Here is a 22,851-nt window from a genome sequence, read left to right on the forward strand (position 1 = left end):
TGTTAAAATTCATGTTGCCCACTTTTAATAATAAATAATCTACCACTTTTGGTGGATTGCCCGTTGTTCCGGTCCGATCCGATTCTCGATCCTACCGACCGGGAATCGATCTTTTCGATCGGATTCTCGATTCCTAAATGGGACCGAATTGGACGAAGAACTAATTAAGGCTAACCGATTTTCGATGTGATTAGACTTAATTCATCGTTTTTTTTAGGTCTAGTTCTATCCTATTTCAGAAGCCACTATGTGTGCGATGTGTACGCACTTATTAAGAAATTCTGCTCTCTAGTCGCGCATGCCGGTCCCAACTTCCCTCAAAGGTGAGAATTCAAGCCTCTCATCTCTCTCTTTTGAGTAGACGTTGACGGGCCTATTTTATGTACGAGGATTTAACGCGCTTCTAGCAACATAGCATCGACGTTGATACGGATGGCCAAAAAAGGTTAGAGGTAGGGGTAATTTGGTCAATTCGGTCCGAGAAAAGTTGTTGTACCGCCACGTCCGCATTCTGCATTAAATGAAGAGAGTGAAGAAAAGAGCATGTCTCTGTCGTCCTTCTCTCTCACTCTCTCTCTCTCTCTCTACTGTGGAATTCTGAGAGGTTTTCTTCCGCAGCTCGACGTAGCGCGACGTCGCTCGCATTTTGATCCTTCTGCGCCAAATCAAAATCTGTTCGCCTTCTCTCTCTCTCTCCGTCTCTCGGAGATCACGTCCGCGAGACGATGTAGCGCGAGCGAGACCCACCAATCATCTCTTCGCATTTCCTCCTATATAAACACGCATTGCTCCCTCTCGCTCCCTACATTTTTTGCAGCGGTATCAGACGAGGCACCGCTCGCAGGCAGTCTTCACCGCCCGTAAACCACGCCTTATCTCGTCTGCATCGTCAGTGCGGCTCCTTCGTTCTAGGGTTTTGCTTCTTCCTTTGCGTCCCGTCCGTTCCTGCGGAATCTTACGCTGCAAGCGAAAAGCTAGGAAGAGCTCACGAAGATGGCGTGGACCGAGCCATTAGCCGAGTCGGCTCCCCGGCCCGGTCGCCCTAGCCGACCCTTCTACTACCCTCCGCACGTCAGGCGAGACGACGGCTATCTCGGCCCCGGCGCCGAGCCGGCTCAGTCTCACCCCCGATTTGGCACCTTCGACGCCAGGCCTGCCCGCGGCCGCGGCCGTGGAAGGAGCCGTGGCCGCGGCGGCGGCGGCGGCGGAGGTCGCTTCACTGGCCGCCGAGTCGAGGTCCCCCGAGACGCGAGCCCCCAGCAGGATTTCAACGAGTTCGACCTAGCTACCAAGCTCGGGGACCTCGACGTGGTGGTCGAGGGAAGCGACGATGCTGGCGGGGAGGCCATCAACTTCGCCGCGTATGAGAATGTGCCGGTGGAAGCCAGCGGCTCCGACGTCCCGCCGCCGGCGAGCACGTTCGAGGAGATCGATTTGGGGGATGCTCTGAGCCTGAACGTCAGGCGTTGCAACTACGCGAAGCCGACGCCGATACAGCGTCACGCGATTCCGATAGCCGTCGCTGGGCGCGACCTCATGGCGTGCGCTCAGACCGGGTCCGGCAAGACGGCCGCCTTTTGCTTGCCGATGGTCTTTGGGGTCCTGCACGACGGCGTGAAGAGAGAGAAGCACCTGTCGTCGAGGAGAAGCGTGTGTCCCTCAGGCCTTGTTCTGTCTCCGACAAGGGAGTTGGCTTGTCAGGTAAGAGCCATCTTTTGCTTTGGTTGTGAGGGGGTAAAAAAGAAGAAGAGAGTTGTATTACTGTGGCATGACGTAAGCATTGTGACGGGTCGGATGATTGTACGTTAGATATCTTTGAGAATGATGGTTTGCTTGAAATTTTATCAGCCCATGATTATTGCCAGAATTTTACGATGAGGTTGTGTTGTCTTTGGGGTTTGTGTGGTTTTTGACTGTGCAGATATATGAGGAGGCGAAGAAGTTTGCGTATCAAACTGTTGTGAAGGTTGCTGTTGCGTATGGTGGTGCACCATTTGGCCAGCAGGTAGAGCTTCTTATGTTTTGTGCTTATTGCGGTGACCAACTTTTCTCCTTGTTTACTTTGATTTGGATGTACGTTTTGCTGCTGAGAGACAGTGTCAAGGATGGATTGTGCTTGTTCATTGTCGCGCTGATTAGTAGTTGTTGCATTTGCATCCTTCATTCCTTTTTGAGTCGTGTAAGTTGGAGGGGAGGGCAGAGAGGCTCGATTTTGCCACAGGGAATGGTTGCCGCCATTGTTGTAACTGGGTCTTCAAATTGCTGTAATTTGAAAAAGGCATGTAATCGTAGCGGTGGTAGTGCTTTTGGATTTGCTTTGTACTTTTTGGGTCCTTGTGCTTGCACTGTTGTTAAGATGTTTCTCGACCAATTTGGATATTTAGTTTCCAAGTAGAGGGCGATCATGTGGTGACACTGTCCAATATGTGTAATTCTAGCTTAAATCGGCGGTGTAATTATTATTATTATTATTTTTAAGTAACAGGTGTTACTAAACCTTGATTTGAGGGTTTGAACCATCCATGTTCTTCCCAACCCTTAAATTATGGGTAGATGAGGCTCCTAGTGTGAGTTTTTCTTTACACCGATGGTGTATGGTCTAATTCTCTGTCTAAAATTCTGACTGTAGTTTGTTTTCTTTGGACTTTCCTTACAGAAACCTCCTCTTTTGCTCTGTATATGTGTTTCTCTTTTGTTTAATTTCTTGTTTCTCCTTTCGACGAGCATGGTTCTTCTTTTGGGTCATTGTTCCCTTCCAAAGTTGTTAACAAGAATCCTTCATACCAATTTGTTTGTGGATTTTGTTAATAGGTTGCCAAGTTGCCATTGTGGTGAGTTTTGTCCACTGGATTAGAGTAGCCACTCGTAGGTGTTCTTTTTTGGAGATCACTTATGAAGCTCTACATGAATGTGAAAAGTGACATTAATGACATTTGTGATCCTGTATCATAATCTTGCTTTCTACTTGACTTCCTGGATCTGTTCCTTGGGAAGATTTACACTGTTTGTCCAACAGTTTTAAATTGCTTAATCTAAGGTTTTGTGCATTTCTGTCACAATACTTGGATCATGTATCAATATCTGGCCTCTATACTGATTCTCTTTCAGGTTCGCACCCTGGAAAAAGGTGTTGACATTTTAGTTGCCACGCCTGGTCGTTTAGTGGATATGATCGAAAGAGAGAAAGTCTCTCTTAGAAGGATTAAATATTTTACTTTGGATGAAGCTGATCGTATGTTAGATATGGGCTTTGAGCCCCAAATTCGGAAGATTGTGGAATGGATGGACATGCCACCACCTGGAGCGAGGCAGACAATGCTATTCAGTGCTACTTTTCCAGATGATATACAGGTTTATAAATGTTCTCTGATAAGCTGCCAACATGTATGTTGGGAGCTTTCTGATTGATTAATCCTAACGTGTTTTGAAAACTGGATTTTATGGCTGATATATGTAACTTATTTTCTCTTTTCACATTGCAGAGGCTGGCGTCTGATTTTCTCTCTGATTATATATTTCTTGCTGTTGGAAGGGTAGGCTCCAGCACGGATCTGATTACTCAAAAGGTTGAATTTGTTGATGATAAGGATAAGAGAAGCAATCTTGTGGATATTCTTCGTTCACAGGCGAAAAATGGATGTCTTGGCAGCAAGGTACTAGAATTACTGAATTCAGTAGGCACACGTTCTCTTATCGCACCGTTGCTGTTTACTTGATTACATTCTGATTTTCCATTTCAGAAGAAAAAATCATTCTGTTTTTCTTTCTCCCCAATTATGTGACCTTTTCAATATGATATCCTAGTGGCTTAGTGAACCTAAATGGATTCATCTGTTGCTGCAGCAAGCTTTAACTCTAGTGTTTGTTGAGACGAAAAGAGGAGCGGATGACCTCGAGAACTGGCTGTTGAGAAGTGGCTTTAGTGCTATAGCTATACATGGAGATAAAGTTCAAATGGTTAGTATTTAATCTGAATTGCATTTTTTCTCTTTATAGTACATTTTGGGTGATCAATCTATGCCTTTGCTGTACCTGGTGGCATCAAGTTGCCTAACCCCATGTTTGTTAAAAATCCTCCTTGAAAGATCTTATTGTCTTATCTTCATGTGTTGATGGCTTTTCTTGTGGTGTGCTTAATCACATATTTTCTGATCTGAAGGAAAGAGAGCGAGCTCTCAGATCGTTCAGAAGCGGAGCCATTCCTATTATGGTAGCAACGGATGTTGCCTCACGAGGTCTTGATATCCCGCATGTTGCTCATGTTATAAACTATGACTTGCCCAAAAGTATAGATGACTATGTGCACAGGATTGGCCGAACAGGCCGAGCTGGTAAATCTGGGTTCGCAACTGCATTCTTCAATGGAAAGAATTTGTCACTTGCGACAGCACTCGTGCAACTTATGCAAGAGGCAAATCAGCAAGTCCCTTCTTGGCTCAGTGAGTGTGCCAAAGAGTCGTGTAACGGTAGCCCTGGCCTCGCTTGGAACCGTAGGGCGAGCAGGTTTGGCGGCAATGACTTCCGACGAAGAGGTGCAAAATCTAGCTATAGGAGCTCCTCTTCTTCTTCTAGCAGTTACAGAGATGCGCATGCTTATGGTTCTAGTGAAGATTGTTATGCTCGCCCTCCCAGTGCCGATGTTTACGGCTATGCTGCTGCTGATTCGCACCTTTCTGCAAGTCACGGCTATTATGATGCTGCTAATAACAGTTCTCATGCTGATGGGCCGGACCGATACGGCACGAGTCATGGCTCAATTGGGGCCAGCGGTTGGGAGTAGACCCGCCTCGCCTTGGTCCCTCTTTTGCATCTTGTTTTGACACGGCACATTCTTCACATGATGGGGTATATATTTTAGCTTTGGCACCATGATAGGCGGGGACCTATTCAAGAATACATACAAGGTTGGGAACTGGGAAAAACACATTTGGCTGTTCAGACTTGACAGCTTTTTCACTGCATTGGAGTTCGTCTGGGGTTACGGAAGTTGCTTCCAACTTGTGTTCAGTACACTTTCAACTGACCTTTCTTCTGCCTCTTGCGAAAAGGCACATTTTGTTGTTCCGTGTTTAGACGTTTGGATGGATGGCCCCCATCTTGCGCTGCTATATTTATCTTGAAGATGACCAAATCTCGATCCTAACCCACCTTCATGTCGTTGCTCCTGATTCTCTCTCGTTCGATCTTTCGAGGTCATTAATCTTTCGACGCGGCTCTTTTTGCGGGCATGCATGTTGTCGTGCCTAAGTTCCATGGTCCATGGTTAAGTTTTTGATCGTTGCCGTTGTGCGGACATAAATCGCTACAATTTTGCCGTGCAAAGGGTCACCGCATTCTAGAAATATCCAACGAATGGGGAGAAGCGTCAAAAGTCTTAAATTTATTATATTAATGTCAATTCAGTCCTAAGCTTTTTATTGGTATCAATTTAGTTCTAATTCTTTTACATTAGTGACAATTCAGTCGGAAATCTTTTGTTGGTATTAATTCGATCTTAAACATTTTTTGATTGTGTCAATTGAATACTAAACATTTTGCATTTGTGTTAATCAAGTTAATATGGTTAATTTTAATCCTAAATTGTTAACATGAATGTCGGTTGTCTTATATGACACAGTTGATACTCATGTGAATATTTTTTCCCTTTTTTTTTGTTGCACGTTCTTTTTTCTTTTTCATAAAAAAGAAAGCGCAAGAAAAAAGAAGGAAAAAAAATAAAAATAAAAAGTAAAAATTACTATAAATATTAAAATACAAATATTAAAAAAATATCAACGCCAGCGCTAGTCATGTCACGTAGGATTATTGATATTTATGTCAGCGGTTTTTGATTAAAATTAGCCTGATTGACTCAATTGACATAAATGTAAAAGGCTTATAAGCGAATTAACATTAATAAATGGTTCATAACTTAATTGATATCAATGCAAAATACTTATGATTGAATTGACACTAATGTGATGGGTTTAGAACTTTTTTTCTTACACTTTTCTCCTTAAGAATGAATAGTTTGAAGAGGACTTCGTTTAGCTAGTAGTTTTTATTTTCGTAATAGCCGGACTTTATTTGTACGACACAAGTACTTTCATGTTGAGAAAATACGACTTTACCGTAAAACAAATATATACGAACGTGGCCAAACGGCATCTTAAATTTTAGCAATTGAAAATAAGTGCAAATTTTTTTTTTTTGGGTCGTAATAAGTGCGATTCAAAATGACTCAAAATGTCATTTCACTTGCTTTTCTTAGGGCCTGTATGGTTCAGCATTTGGCCAAGAAACTTTGACAAAATGCAAATACTTTTGGGCTAAAGGCCTTTTCCAAAATGCAAGTAGTGTTTGGTAAAGTGTATTTTAAAAACACATTGAAAAATAACTTTGACGTAAATGCTATTTGGTAAAAAATGAACTTTGTAAAAAAATTTTACTTTTTGAAAAGAAAACGACGGTCGGTGGCGGTGGGCGACAGCGAGCCGCCGACGGTCGGTGGTGGTGAGAGACTACGGTTGGTGCCGACCGGTGGTGGAGGTGGTGGCAATTGGCGGGCGATGGCGGGCAAGCGGTGGTTGTCGGTGGCGGTGGGAGGCGGCGGTCGGTGATTGCGGCAATAAGTGGCGGAGGCGGCGGGCAACGGTCGGCGGGGGGTGGCGGCATTCGGCGGAGGCGATGGCAATAGGTGATGGGCGATGGCGGGTGGGCAGAGGCTGCGGGCGGCGGCGGCCGTCGTCGACTGCCGGCCGCGACAGGCAGCAGCGGTTAGCGGCAATGAGCTGCGACGATGGGTGGTGGCGGCAAGCTAATATGACAAATTTAAAAGAAAAAAAATTAGTTGCATTTCGCAAAAGTCTTTTGGACTAAAGGACTTCGGAGAGCAGATGTAATTACATCTCCTTAAAGTGAGCTAAAAAATGAATCAAACATTATTTGTATTTGGCCAAAAGACTTTAGAGCCTCAATGCTGAACCAAACAGGGCTTTGAGTCCGGACTTCTCATCTGGACCCATGCGCGCCGTACGATTAAGATCAATGGGCGCAATCCTACGGTGGCTAAGGAAGGCGGTGCTTAAACGGCCAGGATTCGCCGTGACCACCACTCCTCGCCTTTAAACTCTTCGGGCAACACGCGTGGTAACGTACACCGGCACACACTCGAACACAATCTCTTCTATAATCGCGACTCCGAGCGATTGACGATTCCAGAGGACCTTCGGCCCCCCTCTCTCTCTCTCTGATTTCACCTGATCTTCAAATCCTACCTCGAATCTCCTCCATCTTCGTCGATTCAACGTCTCATCATCGCGAATTTGCAGGTCCCACTCTAGAATTTGGCGTTGTTTTTGAGCCTCCGACGATCACCGTACTCGCCTAGGGTTTCTGGCTGAATCCCATTCGATTCGGCGCTTCGAAGATGGAAGGCAACAAGGACGACGCGCTGAAGTGCCTGAAGATCGGCAAAGAAGCCCTCGAGTCCGGCGATTGCGCTCGCGCCCTAAAGTTCATCGCCAAGGCTCGCCGTCTCGATCCCAATTTGCAGGTCGATGATCTGCTGTCGAAGATCGAAGGGCAATCCGATTCGCAGTCGGAATCGACCAACACCAGTGAAGGGCGGGTACCGGACCGATCTGGCCCGTCGCAGTCGGATCAGCAGAGGCCGTCGGTTCGGCACCGAGGCCCGTCGAGTGGTTCATCCTCGGCGAGCGCGACGTACACCGAGGAGCAGATTGCGATGGTGAGGCAAATTAAGAAGAAGAAGGACTTCTATGAGATATTGGGGGTAGAGAGGAGCTGCACTGTGGAGGATGTGAGGAAGGCCTATAGGAAGCTTTCCCTGAAGGTTCATCCTGATAAGAATAAAGCTCCCGGAGCCGAGGAGGCGTTCAAGGCGGTTTCCAAGGCCTTTCAGTGCTTGAGCGACGCGGAGAGCCGCAAGAAGTATGATGTTACCGGTTCGGATGAGCCTGTTCACGTGGCTCGGGCGGCCAGGCGCGGCCCAGCGCAAGGGTTTAATGGATTTTACGAGGCAGAGTTCGATGCTGATGAGATATTTAGGAACTTCTTTTTCGGCGGCGGCGGCATGCACCCTGCAACTACGCAGTATAGAGGGTTTAGCTTTGGGACTGGAATGGGGCCGAGACAAACAGATAATGCGTCTAGTGGATTCAATCTGAGGATGTTGATTCAGCTGCTTCCCGTCATTTTGATCCTGCTGTTGAACTTCTTGCCATCTTCGGAGCCGATTTACTCTTTATCAAGGTCGTATCCATATGAGTATAAGTACACGACGCAGAAGGGTGTGAATTACTATGTTAAGTCCACCTCAAAGTTTGATCAGGATTATCCCCCGGATAGCTATGAAAGAGCGAGGCTTGAGGTGAAGATTGACAGGGATTACATCTCCATCCTGGCACAGAATTGTAGGGTTGAGATGCAGAGGCGGCAATGGGGATTCGTAAAGGAGACGCCCCATTGCGACATGTTGCAAAAGTTCGATGCAGCGGCTTGATGAGCGTGGCAGACGAGGTTGGTTTTCCATTAGTCTTTGTTGCATTCGAACGAATTGTCTCATGATGAGGAAATTCAGAAATCTGGCTTGTGTTCTTGGCCTAATTAAGATGAATGTTAACCTGGTCACTGCTGCTCATCTTGCCTCATCTGCGCTGACTCGTGCGTCTTATAAGTTAGGGGCTTTCTTTAGGGGATGCATGAGGTTATCATATTGGTGGCTCTGAATAGAAAAATTCTATGGATGCTTTCAATATTTGCGTACTTCCCTGTTGAGAAGCTTTAAATTATTGGCTCTTCTTTGAGGAATAGCATTTATAATTGCTCTATTTTTTTTTTTGGCTGGGGCGTGGGTTTGAATTTCTTGATGTTGCTGCTCTAGTGTTCTATGTGGAAATGATGCAACTGCTAGCTGGGCTATGATCGATGCTAGCAAGTAGTAGGAGTACCTAGATTTTTTTAAGTTCCCATTATTTCTTCTAATGCCCTACACTGCCCTTTGTATGGGGAATTCCATGTGTTTGGTGTATTTTTTTTTTTTTTTTTTAACTTAATCTCTTTGAATGTGCTTTGAAGTCACTGTGGTCCCTAGTTGAACATGAGTTTTTCCTGTAACAATGGCTTTGATGTTTGAGTAGCGTCTATTAGGGATTGCCAAGACTTTTGAGCTGTTATGTCTGTTCTTTTGGGGTCGAACTAACTGCTTATTCTTCAATTTTTGGTTTATGTTTTGATGGGATAATCTTCAATTCTTTCTTTGCATGTATGTACGCCGGAAACCAGATTTTCTTACCTCTGTTCCTGCTGTCTCTTTTGCAGAGTGTCCAATGGATACATTTCTTCCATTGTCTCTTGCGAGGAGATGTTGGCTTTCATGAGCAAGCCTAGGCGATGGACCTCAAAAAGTAATTTTTGTTATGAACGCGGAACTGGACTTCCCTCTTACACCTTTAGCTAGTAAATGCCCTGCAGCCCGGGGTTGAGACATATAATATGAACTTCTGCCATAGGTTATTTGTGTTTGTTTAACTACAATGGTTTTGAATGGTCAGTGCGACTCCGCCTGAGCGTTGCTGCAATTGGTGTCGACATTATTTCCAAATTTAGATATGAAGCGATTGTTGTAATGCTCTTAATATCATCTGAGCTCCTTGCACATATGGTACGATGAGGCTCTAGTCTCCAGCTAGCTGGCAGTATGGCTGTTTATGTGGATGCAGTTGTTACTTTCTTGTGAAGAAGACTTGGCTTCATACAATAAATTTCTGTGGTGGAATGCCATGGACTATGCAGACGATACTATGAGTATTTGTTTGCTTTCCTGTGATAAACATACAATTTAGTGCGAAAAAATCATTAATTTCATCATGTGTGAGTTGTTTGGATCTGCCTATTTGTTTTTATGATTAGCTCTTGCATTTGGGTACCGTAAGCCCTACTCACAAGGCTAGAAATCTGTCTCTCTCTCCATCTCCCTCTCCATATGCATGTTCATCTTTTAAACGATCGAGATCATTGCCAAAAAAGCAGTCTTAATGTGTTTTGATTTCTTTGAGATCCTGCATCAAACAGTTACTGGATTGGCAATGGTAGGTCCATTATTTAACTTCCATGGTCCAGAAACAGGAGTGCATTGGTCTGTAGTCTTTTGTCTATGTTTTCTTTTCTGGGGCCGGTTACATGGAAAAGTCATCACCGAGGTTATAAGTCGGATGCAGCAATGAGTGTGTAGGTACACCCAACAATCTACCCTGACAAGATATGGTATGATTCGTGGTGGAAAATCTGATGAAGCGCATGCAGTGTGGAGCGGTTCGTCCTTCAAATCAGTCAGTAATCGGATTATGTTGGATGTGAACCGAATATAATATGAAGTGACGGGGCAAGAGGGGAATTGCTGTCTACTGCGAAATAAATCAATCTCAGTGAGATCTCGTATGGGACCAGCAGAGGCCTTTAGGGCTAGGTCACGTATGCAGCTCCTCGAAGAGGTTCTCTCGCCTTTAACATCGCTGCAATGAAGAGCGGCGAGAGCCACGAGCTTCTGACTGGTCGCCGGAGTTCCGACTAACAAAGGTGTGATGGGGGTAAAGCAATACGACTTTAAAGGCAAGTCGAGGGTTTAACAAGTGCGCAACGAGGTGGGCGAATTACGGCACGCTTCGGGTTTCAGAAGCCTAGTTGTGGAGGATGGCAAAAATCCAGATTTGGACAAGTAGAGCCCTGGAAGAAATAAAAATAGACGCATGCACTGTGATTGTACATTTCCATGCGGTGATATGCATATATGTTTCGTGGAATCAACAACTGAAACGGCATTCCATTTTGGCAACCCTCGTACATCTTCACACAATGAGCTGCTTTGTGGCTACAATCAAGTCTAGTCGAGACTTGAGATGCTCTTTATTTTTTCCTCCAGGGGGAACCCCATTTTGGTCGAAATGGTGAGCAGAACCAGAAGCTTGGCACATCCTAATCCTTCGAGGTCAGGGCGAACAAGCCCAATGCACCTATCAATATGTACTGCAAGAGATTTACAGAGCATCTTCAGGTAATGTTTGAAAGGCATTCCGGCTCTATGGAGACGCCGAATGACAGCCGACAAATGACAATGGCGACACCAAAGAAGGAGCTCGAGAAAGACGGAAAAACCAAAGGCTTGATGTTCCAAAGGAGAGGCAAACCTTGATAACAGGCTTGTCGGTCATGATAATTGTCAGATACCCCATGTAAGGTAAGTACCTGCGGGTTCAAGGAAAATTGCACCTTCACGTTATAGCATTGGCAGAAGAAGTGAAGTATAGATGATTAGTCAATCGTTTTGTGAAATCTCTTTATCCTGACAGTGCTTCACAATGCTTCTATAACCGGCGAAACTGCGGAATACTAGGGTCTCTCCAGTCGTATTCAAATCATTTTCGAGGAGAGAGTAACTTTTTTCCCCTTAAACAAGAAGCCAAGTTTACTTGATCAACTAAGACCTGGGGACCAAGGCAGGAAAAAAAGTATTCTGGGATCCGAAGAGCATATATAAGGCGGGAGACTGAATATGCTGGGTCTCTGTAAATGACCCCTAATTCCCAATGCTAATTTTGCCAACAGAATTTTCAAAGGAAAAGGCTGAATTACCCGATGGCTCTCCCCATGATATGCTGCTGCTGCAACCAATGTTGGCCGTGCGCATACATGATCTTATCGTTTACATCGTTATTGTCACCTGATAATTTAGCCAAACAAAGAGATCATGAAACTAGGCAAGTTGGAAGGCAAATAAAACCATAAGGAGCATCATGCATAAGAATCACAACGGGCTGCTCATCAGCCACTCCTCATATGTTTTCCCAGTTAAGGAAAAACCCCGAGTTCTCAGCTTTTGATTGACTTCAGGAAAGAAAGCATTTAAGGGCGAGAGATACGAAACAATGAATTTGCAGCCTGGTGCTTCCCCAGTGAATGGTTAGCTTGTTTTTGCCAAGGTTACAATTGGATGTTCTTTAGTCTCGTGCTCAACCTTTCGTTAGAATGTCGACTTCACCGGCGCCGCGATGCTCATGAACCTACCCAAAAGAAGCCAACGTTCTATCAACTGGCTGTTCATGAGAGAGAGAGAGAGAGAGAGAGAGAGAGAGAGAGAGAGGGTGCCTTACTTCAACAACTCGCTGCACAATCGGAATATCGCGTCCCTAAATGATGAGGCAATCACGCCCCCATTGCAGAAACAGAAATGAAGTTCAGTATCTATGGGCCATAAGTACATGACATGCATAAGGAATTGAGAATATATGCAGAAAAGAATTCATGAACTAAAGTTGCTAGCAGCCCATTGACGCAATGCCTTCTTTTTTTTTCTCATCAGAGACATTTCACGAAGGCTTCTCATGGTAAGGAAGAAGGGGGAACGAGTATACTTGAAGAGCGCAGTACAGCAGAGAGTCTTATGCTACTTTGGGGAAGGATGAATGGCTCCGAAAAGGAACCTATTGAGTCTCTCCCCATTAATTGGATTTTAGTTGTGATGATCTACTTCATGGCCGATTAAATTTCCATTGAGATGCTTGTACTAGCCTATGACTGTAGGTCAATGGCCAGATGAACCCCAACTGAGATATTACACGACCATTCGTTTCAAACAATTTTCTGCAACTAGAGAGAGAGAGAGAGAGAGGCCTATGCCTCTTTTCCAGTAATGACTTCTGGTTTCAAGGCTTTTGATGATGCTGCAGATCGTAGATACTAGAAGTTCAATTCTTGTGGGAAAGGGTTCCTCCTAATTTAAGTGCATCAGAAGTCAAAAGCATTGAACAGCATATTCAAACTAAATACAAAGCAAGTAAATTGGTTCAATGCCAACAGAATGGACGTACGTCTATATTGAAGACAACAATATCTCCTGTCCGAATGGGGTCCTTGTTCATATGCAAGAATAAAATGTCACCCTGCAAAGAAAGTCATGTTTGCAGATTAAATCACCAGGCAGACGAACAAGGTGAACTCTAATTGCTTTCAATGCAAATGTTTTAGGATCAGGTGCCACGAACAAAGCACTGTAAACTGGATCTATGCAATTTGTCCATAGCATGTCAGGACATGAGAGTAGTTACTGGTCGCACAACTTCTATTCCTTTTCTTTCTGCAAAATTCTCATGATGTGCAAGTGAAGATGATGATGTGAGATGGCGAGAAATAATCATCCAGATGAATCCCAGTTTCTAGTTTCTTGGGTGAAGTCATTTCAAACAATTTAGCCAGGCTAGCTTTACCAAAAAAAAAAAACAATTTAGCCAGGCTATGGAAATCCGAAGGATATGTAAGAAAACAAGTTTAAACTAATACTGGTGCTTCGTTACAGGCGCGAGCATCAGAACCTACATCTTGAGAGATTAAAAACGGAGTAATCTAGGAATGTTCTGAAGTCTGAATGGAAGCATTCATTCTTCATTGTCAGAGAAATAAGAGCATTCAGTGTTGATGTGCATTCAAAAACAAAAGGAACCGCCTTTGGCATTATGAACATCAGACATGATGTTATACGAATCTAAACCAATTGCTTATGAAAAACTACCATTGGAACAGGAGAAAGAGAGCAGAACCTTGCTCCAATCAGCTGGTTCAAGTCCACTATACTCACTCTTTTGAAGCCAGGTTCCATGCTTCCAGAGAGCACCACAACAACAGGCGATTCGCTACCGGTGAAGTACATCAAGCCCTTCCATACCATCAAGGCTGACGTCACTATCATGCCTGAGAGAGGCGAGCATATCAGGAGCAAATAAGAGTTTCACTATTAACAGCGTAAATATCCTAGAGCACACTCGGAGTACTGATTCAGAACGATTATGGCACCATATAAGAGTGAAGAACAACTAATGCATTCTCGTCTCCCAAATAAAAGTGTCTGCTCTACACTGTAGATTGAAGCTGGACTTTCATCGTGTGTAACAAATGGCACCCAAAAAAGATTCATCAAAAGTTCCGAGTAAGTTTCGGAGAAAATGGTGAACTTCTAGCTGTTTACTTAACATGCGATGCTATTCAGTAAACAGTAGAAAAGGGGAATTAGGATCAATCTTGACAAGCAGCATGTAAAGGTCCCAGTTTGACGTATCACAACTTGGATCTCATGCTTTGAGGGACCAATTAGACATCCCATCCGTAGCAAGAACAGCCAGGAAAGAAGCCTAGAGATCCTGCCGTAAAGGCATCCAGGCATTCCATGGTGATGAGCTTCTCCATCACCGAGGGCAATTCATGAAGAAAAGTTCGACCAACTGTAAGATAACTCCCCACAGACAAGAAAAGAAAAGAAAAATGAACTGGTCGTGAATGGGACAATCGCGGATTCATCAATTTCTTGTAGAAATGACGCGGGACTAAATTGCGCCTTCTTAAACGATTCCCTTACAGCTCTTGCTTCTAGGGGGCTACACTCTATCAGCAAAGCACAATAGCTTTGTGGCAGGGACTCCAATGGGGAAATCTCCTGGCCGATGGAGGTGAATTCCTAATGTAGCCGCACTCTAATGACAACGAACGCCACCCGACCAATACAGTCTCAGCTCTTCAGTCTACAATTTAAGTAATTAACAATCATCAGGATCAGTCACCACTGAAAGCTGCTAGCCCCAAAGGCGAGAGAGAGAGAGAGAGAGACCTAGGATCCATCAATGCGTGCGAAATCCACAGACCTGACTCAAGCCCGCCTCGGCAAAAGAGACACAGATAGACAGACGGTAAAGCAGGAAGTAATGTATCCCACGATCTCATCACCCACAAAACCATAAGTGAAAAACCAAGAGCCACCCACTTCCACTACCAGAGAAAGAAGAATGACTTCTTATCCCCTTTCGGAAGTCATTCACTCCCTCGCTCGCTCGCTCTCAATCGAACAGTACAGATCACAAGGAAAAGAATCGAAGGAAAAACGCACGCTTCTTGAGGGGGTTGGATAAAGAGCAACAAACCAAGAGTGATAGCCTGAGACAGAGCTTGTCTGAACTGTGCGGCCTTGAAGTAGTCCAAGGTTGCTCCTAGGAAACCCATGATCCTCGTGTCGACCTCCGTTCCAAGAGTGCGCAGCGAATTAAGTTGAACGTTGAAAAGAACGGGAGCTTCTTCGTCTTTTATAGGCCTGCGGGAACTTTGAATGCGTCTGTCTCGCTGAGCTACGAACGACTCACCTCACCAATAGTAATCCTTCGTTGTGTGGACAGGATGGCCATGTGTCGTTGTTTGAGTCGCTGAGACACGTCCCACATGGAGAGGGCGGGAAACCCACTTCTAAGTTCTATTTACATGTAGATAAAGACTAGTACAAAAAAAAAAAAAAAAAAAAAGATCAGTACATCACTATATGTTGAAAACCAATAAATCTCAATTCCAATAAATTATATCTTCTACTAAAACATTCACCGAAGAAGGAGAAGCCCTTTCTTTTTCACTATTGTTTTCTCTATAACCTACCATCTTCCTTGTACAATCATTTGATGATGTTTCCTGTTATATCTCGGAGTATTCATTCACACGAAAGCGCTTCGCTTCTAATCCCCCCTTTGCCGGATTATTATCGATATAATCATAAAAAGTTAGTTTTTCAGCAACAATCGGACAAGTAAGAAATGCTAAGGTGAACCAGAAAAAGTAGCAAAGCCTTGGATTAAAAAAAAAAGTACATCGAACTAATGAGTCACCATTGATATTTCTCTCTTGATTGACTCTGTAACCTTCATTAGCAGATTCGTTTTTGCGATTTCCCTGCACTACTTCGCCAAGCAACACGGCGCTTGTATTGCTCTCCCACAATTTCGTTTCCACGATTCGGGTCACCGACTTCCTTGACCTTCCGGTACAGGGCGGGCGTGAGCCCCCGGGCAAGATGTCTAGTAACTTTCCATGAATACCATTTCTCTTCCTCGAATTGAAACAACTATTTATTTATTTATTGGAGGATAAAAATCATGCAATGACTAGTCTATTGGAGGATGTTCATATGCCAATCGATACATTGATGCCACGTGTCCAATCAGCAAGTATGACACGTTAGAATTGGGTGATTATCGATTTCGGCGCCAACATTATGCCATTGGGGTCGTATTTAGCGAACGACATGGGTACAATGGTTAAGGGCAACGAGAGAATATCCAAGTTGTAAAAGCCTTCGAGGAGTTAATCAACGGTTATATGGCTTTTTATACATATATATTGAAAATAATTGCCGGCGTGGAAGGCGGCCGATAAGGATCCTTTGCAAGCTGTGGCCGCCAAAGAGCGGCTGTCCATTCGGCCATTATAAATACCACCAAACATCCCATATGGAAAAGTCCCAACAAATCAAACGAATTTATCTTTTATCTTTATTTCTTGCACTGCACTTTAATTTCCTCGGCTATAGTTTTCGGATTTCAGTCATCGAGTCAAACTCTGTCGTTTATCTTCATACCAAGCGCCTTGTCGTCGAGTCAAAACTCCGATACAATGTCGAAGTGTGTTCAAGTCTCATCGTCAAGTCAAACTCCGTCGAAGTATGTATGCATCGGTTGGTTTGTAAGAACTATACTCCCCGAGCCTTTCTGTTGAGTCAAATTCCGGTTCGATTTACGTTCGTATAATTTTGCTGAGTTTTCACCCATTGATTCTCCGGATCACTCCTATTTGGAATCGCCGCAGGACCCTTCTCACATTTATAAAAGCTGAACAACTAATTTCCGCGATAGATATTTCGTCGACGGAGAAATTCTAGGGAAACACTATATCAATTATTTTTTTTTTCAATGAATCACCAAATTGTGATTTCAATTACTCAATTTACTAATTTGATGCCATTTTATCATACTTCCAAGAATGCTCATGGCGTGCCTACACGGTGATGGCGTGGCATCCGGAAAAGCCGTATGTCTCCCGTGCCGGCAATCTTCGAAAAAGTCGATTGATCCTCTAATCTCTATAAGGTCGGTTAGGAAATGAATGTCGTTGACTCGATTGTGATATCAACCTAACTTGAATGGACACAGATGAAACTTACCTTGGAGATACCGATCGAGACCGGTCGAAAATTATGATACGAAAACCGAAAATCGTAGTGTGAAAAATATCGAAGTAGATCTACGTCGGGATCAACTATGACAATATTGACATCCTTGAAAGATGTAAAAACAGGTTTATCGAAGTCTTTAATTCCCCAGCAAGTCGACTGTGGGAATGAAAATGACCTTACTTTTCGTAGTAAGTAACTCCCTTTAGCTCTTTTTATTTTTAGTGGATCTATTAGTGTCCACATAAGCCTATTACCAAAGGTATATGGTGAATGCCGGTAGTGAATTTCCAATATCTCCAATTTGCTTTCGTAAACTTTGGATCGATTGGAATAGGAGAGTCCAGTTGCGGAAGTGGTGATTTTGGGACCGGCTTTTGCCTTAATAATTTTTTATTTTTTTTTGGGGATCGTCATCACAACGAATGAATTCCTTTGATAAAATTCCATTTCTTGGCATTGTGTTTAGAAAAGTATTTCCATTGGTTACGAAAATGTCTTTCATCTGTTTTTCTTTTACCCTAAACGGTGTCGTCTTGGGGCGTTTTCCCCTCGTTCCAAAACTCGAGCTACAGGGCAGGGCACCATCCAGAGCCTCTACTTAAAAAGTTTAAAACCCTTCTTCGAGCGTCTTCCTCCTTCCTTCCGCTCTCTCTTCACTAGAGAAACCCTAGCCCCTTCCTTCTCTCTCTCTCTCTCTCTGCATAGTCTGGTCATCGAAAATGGTAACGCCCATCTCTTCGCACAGATTGGGACCCTTCTCTCTTGTTTTTCAACTGCTTACTTCGTTCGCCGCACGCGTTCCTCATGCGCACGCGTAATTTTTTCGTGATGTTGCAGATGGGCGAAGTAGTGAATCCGAAGGCTTATCCTCTCGCGGACGCCCAGCTCTCGATCACCATCCTCGACCTGGTCCAGCAGGCTGCCAATTACAAGCAGCTCAAGAAGGGCGCTAACGAGGGTGATCTGATTTGCTTGCCTGAGGGTTAAGGAATTAGTGATGGGTGTCCGGTTTGTGGGGAATATGACCGGTTTTTTTGTTTTGTTTTGTGTTTCTTCAGCTACCAAGACGCTGAATAGGGGCATCTCCGAGTTCGTAGTGATGGCTGCGGACACCGAGCCGCTCGAGATCCTCCTCCATCTTCCGTTGCTTGCTGAGGATAAGGTGCTTACTTACACAGCATTCGTTTTTCTTCTTTTTGCTTAATGAGCTCCCAAGTTCTTTGTGGGTAAAATGATGACAGTTGTTCCAATCGAACTGCTAAGCAACGGTAGTTTTGGTTCTTACCGGATTTTTTTTTTTGCATAAGAGAAGCTCGATGAGATGCTTTGGATTATCTTGTGTTGGCTCTTTTTATCTGTCCGGGCAACGTTAAAAGTTCACGTTTTTTGGTAGGTGGGATGTGGTGATTGATTAATATGAAGCTACCGGTTTTGATTTATGCTCTTATACTGGAGACTTTGTTATACATATGTAAAGTGCCAGTTTATATTTCCTAACTTCATTGGAATAATGATGGGCGTGTTATCATTGTTTGCAACTGGTTTTACGGAGCTTCTTTTAGGCTGCACACGGTTCGTGGAAACTAAACTTCACTGTTACCTCCATTGCATGCTTTGGTTCATGAGGCATTTATATTGTGTAAGAAGATTTGGTGGAAGTTGCACAGAGAGAGAATATCCTTTGTATGTGTGTTATTTCTTCTCTCTCTACATGAGGCCTGTCCTAGGAATATGGTGCACACCAACCCAAGGAGGTTGATCGTCAGAATTGGTTTAATAGCCCTTGTAGCATTAGATAAAATGACATGGGTCGAGCATTCTAGTTTTGTTATTGAACTGATCCCTTTAGGCCAATCTCCCTCATATTGCCAGTAATTGTCCAATTTCAAATATTTTATCTAGTTAATTGTGATGTCGGTAAGCCCTGTACTTCTATCACTGGAAGCCAATTGATTGATTGTGTTGTGGATTGATGGCCTTCTGCTCGTTGAGTTATGTAGGCACGTAGAAGAGGATATTGCACCGCTTTTATTGTGGCCTAGAAGTTCATAATTTTAACTTTTTAGCGAGCCTTTATATGAGTATTACTGATCAACTGATCAGGCATGTGAAGTGAATGTTGTATATCAGCTGTTCATGCATTGAAGGATGTTTTCTACTTCTTGTATAGTTAGGCTGACGAGCACTTGTTTAGTTTTCTATCTGTGACATGCTGTCAGAAACAATTGGTGTTTTCTGGGTGGATACTGATTCTGCTTGGTGCTCAGCTTTGCAATTAGCTTCAATTTGTAGGTATGGTCATTGGATCAAGTTGTGAAAGAACCTACTAATTGCTTAGTTTGTTCATAGAAGTGACAACTTTTATCCGTAGTAATTGCTCCTGTTGCATAATGTCCTTTAAAACCTTGCTTGACTGTAGTTGTCAATGCGAGTTGCCTGTCTAAAGAGTTAACTAATAGACTCTGTTGATTTTTTCAGAGAGTTGTAATTGACTAACTTTTTTACTACGGACAAATTCTTATCGTGGTTCTACCTAGGAAGGTTATGAATGTGTTGATCTCGCAATTGTTTTCGGAGGATCTAATTATTCCAATTGTTATAGCTAGAATCATGACTCAAACACGTGCCTAATATATAGGACGATGAATTGTTCTCCGTGTTATTTTCTTATTAAATAATCATGGTCTAGATGTGGTAGCTACTGCTATATTTTCAGCCTCCTATTTTTTGCACAGCAAGTAGACCCTAATTCAAACATTGAATAAAATGGCAGAATGTGCCCTATGTGTTTGTGCCTTCAAAACAAGCACTTGGCCGTGCATGCGGGGTCACAAGACCTGTCATTGCCTGTTCCGTGACCACAAATGAAGGAAGCCAGTTAAAATCTCAGATACAGCAACTCAAGGTATGTTACTGCCTTCCCATGGTGTCACCTCATAGAAAAGAGGTTAAAGAAGAAACATGTCTTCATAATGCTTAAGGTGGTTTTCTAACTGACCTGATTGTTTGCTTAATGCCAGGATGCAATCGAGAAGCTCTTGATTTGAATCTTTGTGAAGTGCGAATCGGCATGATGGGCCTCTTGACTCGGTTGCGCTTTGGGAGGCTTTGACTGAAATAGTTGCTATTAGAGAGAGATTGTGTGCTTCTCGGGGCTTTTCTTCTTTCTTCTTGTTCTACTTAATATGACAATAATCCTTCTGTATCATTTGAGCATCAAATTCGTGAGCATGTGCTTTGGGTTCGACTCATATCTTGTTGAAGTTGGTATTGAACTAGGCACTAAGCCAATGGTATGATAGCGTGTATGTCATTTGCAACTCTTGGGCACTGTCTTCATGTTGAGAACTATCAAGGCCAGTATTTTCTCTGCTAGTGATGATGGAGGGGTTTAGATGGTGTCTATAATGGAGACATGGCGCTCCTTCCGTGAGTGTCCAGATCTTGATTTGGAGCTCGATACGGTGTCGCACTGGAATCTATCCTTCTTGCTGCCTGGCTACCTCCACCTCGTGTAGCTGCAACTGTCGACTTGAACAGCAGGGAGAATATGAATCCAGATTTGCTCCGTTTGCCTCCGAGGCATCCTCCAATTTGTTTTGTTTTTTGTTTGTTTTGATTTTTTGGCTATGGCCTGCTCATAATGTCTGCTTGGGGAATAGAAAACGAGGAAGCTTTGCTCCGTTTGTTCTGTCCAGTGAGATTACCCTCCCACGAGACGTATGGGCTCCTTGCCCCATGCTGTTCTTGCTTCGTGCGCCTGTGGAAGCAGCAGCATGGCTCTAGTTCTAGCAACGGACGAGCACGGCCGTGTGCGACTTGTGCTTGTGGGTGGCTCGGCCATGGTCACTAGCGGAGCCATCGGTTCTCACGAAAATCAGAAAATCCGAGGTCCGTCGCCACCTGCGGAGTGCTAGGAATGGAGCAGGAGGAAGAGAGAACAATAGGGCTTCTTGATTGTTTGCAGCACTTTTTAGCCCTTACATAAGTTGAATATTAGGGTGTGTTTGTTTTACGAAAAAACTCAAAATTTAGAAAACATATATCGAAAAATGACCGGTTATATCTCTTAGAATAATTAGTCAACGAAAAATATTTTCAATATGCCTGATTATTTTCACGAGTCATGGAAGATACTTTGCATTTGTTTTAACAAGTTAATAATTATTTTGGTACCAGCACCTTCAACAAAAGTGGGCGTGCCGGAGTGGTTATCGGGCATGACTAGAAATCATGTGGGCTCTGCCCGCGCAGGTTCGAATCCTGCCGCTCACGTTTATTTCTCTCCTTTTTGGTCAATTTTTTTTACCTTTTACCGCTTCTTTCCTTTCATTACTTTCCCATCTTTTTGGTTTGAAAATTTTACTTCATACTGTGCTAACTCCAATTCGGGAAAGCACATATTTGGTCCCTGAATGAAAAAAATGCCAAAGTTCAGTGCATATTATTCATGGCCTAATACCCCAAAAAAACACCAATTTTACGATAAGTCTCAATTATATCCAAAAAAAAAAATTGTCTCATAAAAAATCTTCAACTTTTACTTTTATCCCAATTTTATTGGCTTAATACCCAAAAAACCTCTAGCTTTATCATCTATTTCAATTCTACTACTTTCAGCTTTCCATTTATTATTGCCGTTAGTTAATCCTACGTGACTCTAACTTTTTTGCTGAACTTATCAATGAATCTTCGAAATTTGAAAATAGCAGGTTTCACAGACAACGAGATTTGAAATTATTTATTCAAATAATTAGATCTTCATGTCTAGTTGTTATTTCAATTGTTAAGTGTCGGGAACAATCCAAAACGCACTGTTTTGAGTGATTCTGTGTCCCTCGACAATGGGTAAGGGAAGCAAACAATAGAAGAGAAATTTGGATTTTTTTTTTCATGCCAACTTTATTAAGGTGTTATTCAATAATGACGTGGACGTGCCACATGGGATTCCTAGCGGTAATTATGGATAGAAGGTTAATGATGGTAGAATTAGAACAAAAATAAAAATTGAGGGTTTTTATAAGACCAAAAAAAGAAATTTTGGATATAATTGGGACTATATGCTAAAGTTGGGTGGTTTCTTTGGGTATTAAGTCAGTAAAATTGGAACAAAAGAAAAAGTTGTGGGTTTTTTATGAAATAATTTTTTTTTTTGGATATTATCAATACAGATACTAAAGCTTAATGTAATTTTGGGTATTGGGCCTATTATTCATAGTCAACTTGGGACAGAACATGTTTGCAAAGCACGTTTTAAATGAATGCAAAAAATATGCCAAAGTTTAGTGAATATCGACCATAAGTGTGCATGCGAGTACATAACATATCATAGACAAAGTAAACACAGGCGCAGACCATTTATGTGGAATACTGGCTAAAGCCCCGGATCTTCGATCTACCACATTGTGTGGAATGAATCTTTCTTTTTCATATTAATTGAGCTTACTTCTATTTTCAACTTTTTATTTTTTTGTTTTGTTGATTTTGCGATCCATACACTTTCACTTATGTTCCATTTAAACACCTGAAATCTTTCGAGACATATAAATATTGATCTTTAAAATCACATTCTTGCAGTGAATTTTTCGGATTTAAGGTATTCTTTTTCATTTTCAAAATATTGAGGGAAATTACTTGAAGTTGTAAGTAAAGAGGAAAAAAAAAAAGAAAAAGAAAAAGTAAAGCCACTCCAAACGTGCTTATGAAGACTCCTGAACTTGATATCATCCAAAATATACATAGGAAATTTTCCAAATAAAGGCCAAAAGTGTTTTATAAAGGGTTAAGTGGATATTGTTTCAAATGATGATATGACCTTT

General features: G+C 42.9%; 4 protein-coding genes and 1 non-coding gene across 5 annotated transcripts; 4 read left to right on the plus strand and 1 right to left on the minus strand.

The window, feature by feature from the left end:
- Nucleotides 1-550: 550 nt before the first annotated feature.
- LOC115725811 (DEAD-box ATP-dependent RNA helicase 52C-like) lies at nucleotides 551-5,143 on the plus strand. Its single transcript, XM_030655434.2, has 6 exons — nucleotides 551-1,701; nucleotides 1,922-2,005; nucleotides 3,109-3,351; nucleotides 3,483-3,653; nucleotides 3,844-3,957; nucleotides 4,160-5,143. Exons 1-6 carry the CDS (start codon nucleotides 994-996, stop codon nucleotides 4,778-4,780), a joined length of 1,941 nt encoding a protein of 646 aa, XP_030511294.1. The 5' UTR covers nucleotides 551-993; the 3' UTR covers nucleotides 4,781-5,143.
- A 2,027-nt stretch (nucleotides 5,144-7,170) lies between these two features.
- On the plus strand, nucleotides 7,171-9,887 carry LOC115725812 (chaperone protein dnaJ 49-like). Its single transcript, XM_030655435.2, has 2 exons — nucleotides 7,171-8,520; nucleotides 9,322-9,887. The coding sequence occupies exon 1, from the start codon at nucleotides 7,409-7,411 to the stop codon at nucleotides 8,501-8,503; it is 1,095 nt and encodes a 364-aa protein (XP_030511295.1). The 5' UTR covers nucleotides 7,171-7,408; the 3' UTR covers nucleotides 8,504-8,520; nucleotides 9,322-9,887.
- An 837-nt stretch (nucleotides 9,888-10,724) lies between these two features.
- On the minus strand, nucleotides 10,725-15,060 carry LOC115725813 (signal peptidase complex catalytic subunit SEC11A-like). Its single transcript, XM_030655436.2, has 8 exons — nucleotides 14,964-15,060; nucleotides 13,631-13,743; nucleotides 12,867-12,938; nucleotides 12,150-12,185; nucleotides 12,014-12,059; nucleotides 11,632-11,719; nucleotides 11,187-11,244; nucleotides 10,725-11,025 (listed from the first exon to the last, which is right to left on the minus strand). The coding sequence occupies exons 1-8, from the start codon at nucleotides 15,040-15,042 to the stop codon at nucleotides 10,975-10,977; spliced, it is 543 nt and encodes a 180-aa protein (XP_030511296.1). The 5' UTR covers nucleotides 15,043-15,060; the 3' UTR covers nucleotides 10,725-10,974.
- Nucleotides 15,061-17,659: 2,599 nt separating this feature from the next.
- Nucleotides 17,660-20,356, plus strand: LOC115725829 (NHP2-like protein 1). The gene is made up of 5 exons (XM_030655472.2): nucleotides 17,660-17,754; nucleotides 17,870-17,990; nucleotides 18,091-18,194; nucleotides 19,806-19,937; nucleotides 20,053-20,356. Exons 1-5 carry the CDS (start codon nucleotides 17,752-17,754, stop codon nucleotides 20,077-20,079), a joined length of 387 nt encoding a protein of 128 aa, XP_030511332.1. The 5' UTR covers nucleotides 17,660-17,751; the 3' UTR covers nucleotides 20,080-20,356.
- An 869-nt stretch (nucleotides 20,357-21,225) lies between these two features.
- TRNAS-AGA lies at nucleotides 21,226-21,307 on the plus strand. Its single transcript has one exon. It is a non-coding gene; the product is annotated as a tRNA-Ser (tRNA).
- The last annotated feature ends 1,544 nt before the right edge of the window (nucleotides 21,308-22,851 follow it).

The sequence above is a fragment of the Rhodamnia argentea genome, chromosome 4 (assembly GCF_020921035.1).
Source record: "Rhodamnia argentea isolate NSW1041297 chromosome 4, ASM2092103v1, whole genome shotgun sequence".
Lineage (NCBI taxonomy): Eukaryota > Viridiplantae > Streptophyta > Magnoliopsida > Myrtales > Myrtaceae > Rhodamnia > Rhodamnia argentea.

Bases quoted from the DNA above. Each gene is read 5' to 3' on its own strand.
- LOC115725811 (XM_030655434.2), top strand. From the start codon at position 994: ATGGCGTGGACCGAGCCATTAGCCGAGTCGGCTCCCCGGCCCGGTCGC. The intron at 2,006-3,108 runs GTAGAGCTTCTT...ATTCTCTTTCAG, and splicing joins GTGCACCATTTGGCCAGCAG to GTTCGCACCCTGGAAAAAGG. The intron at 3,654-3,843 runs GTACTAGAATTA...CTGTTGCTGCAG, and splicing joins ATGGATGTCTTGGCAGCAAG to CAAGCTTTAACTCTAGTGTT.
- LOC115725812 (XM_030655435.2), top strand. From the start codon at position 7,409: ATGGAAGGCAACAAGGACGACGCGCTGAAGTGCCTGAAGATCGGCAAA.
- LOC115725813 (XM_030655436.2), bottom strand. From the start codon at position 15,042: ATGGGTTTCCTAGGAGCAACCTTGGACTACTTCAAGGCCGCACAGTTC. The intron at 12,939-13,630 runs GTGAGTATAGTG...CTTTCTTTGCAG, and splicing joins TGGAACCTGGCTTCAAAAGA to GGTGACATTTTATTCTTGCA. The intron at 11,245-11,631 runs GTAATTCAGCCT...TTGAACCCGCAG, and splicing joins ATCATGGGGAGAGCCATCGG to GTACTTACCTTACATGGGGT.
- LOC115725829 (XM_030655472.2), top strand. The intron at 17,991-18,090 runs GTGATCTGATTT...GTGTTTCTTCAG, and splicing joins CAAGAAGGGCGCTAACGAGG to CTACCAAGACGCTGAATAGG. The intron at 18,195-19,805 runs GTGCTTACTTAC...ATAAAATGGCAG, and splicing joins CGTTGCTTGCTGAGGATAAG to AATGTGCCCTATGTGTTTGT.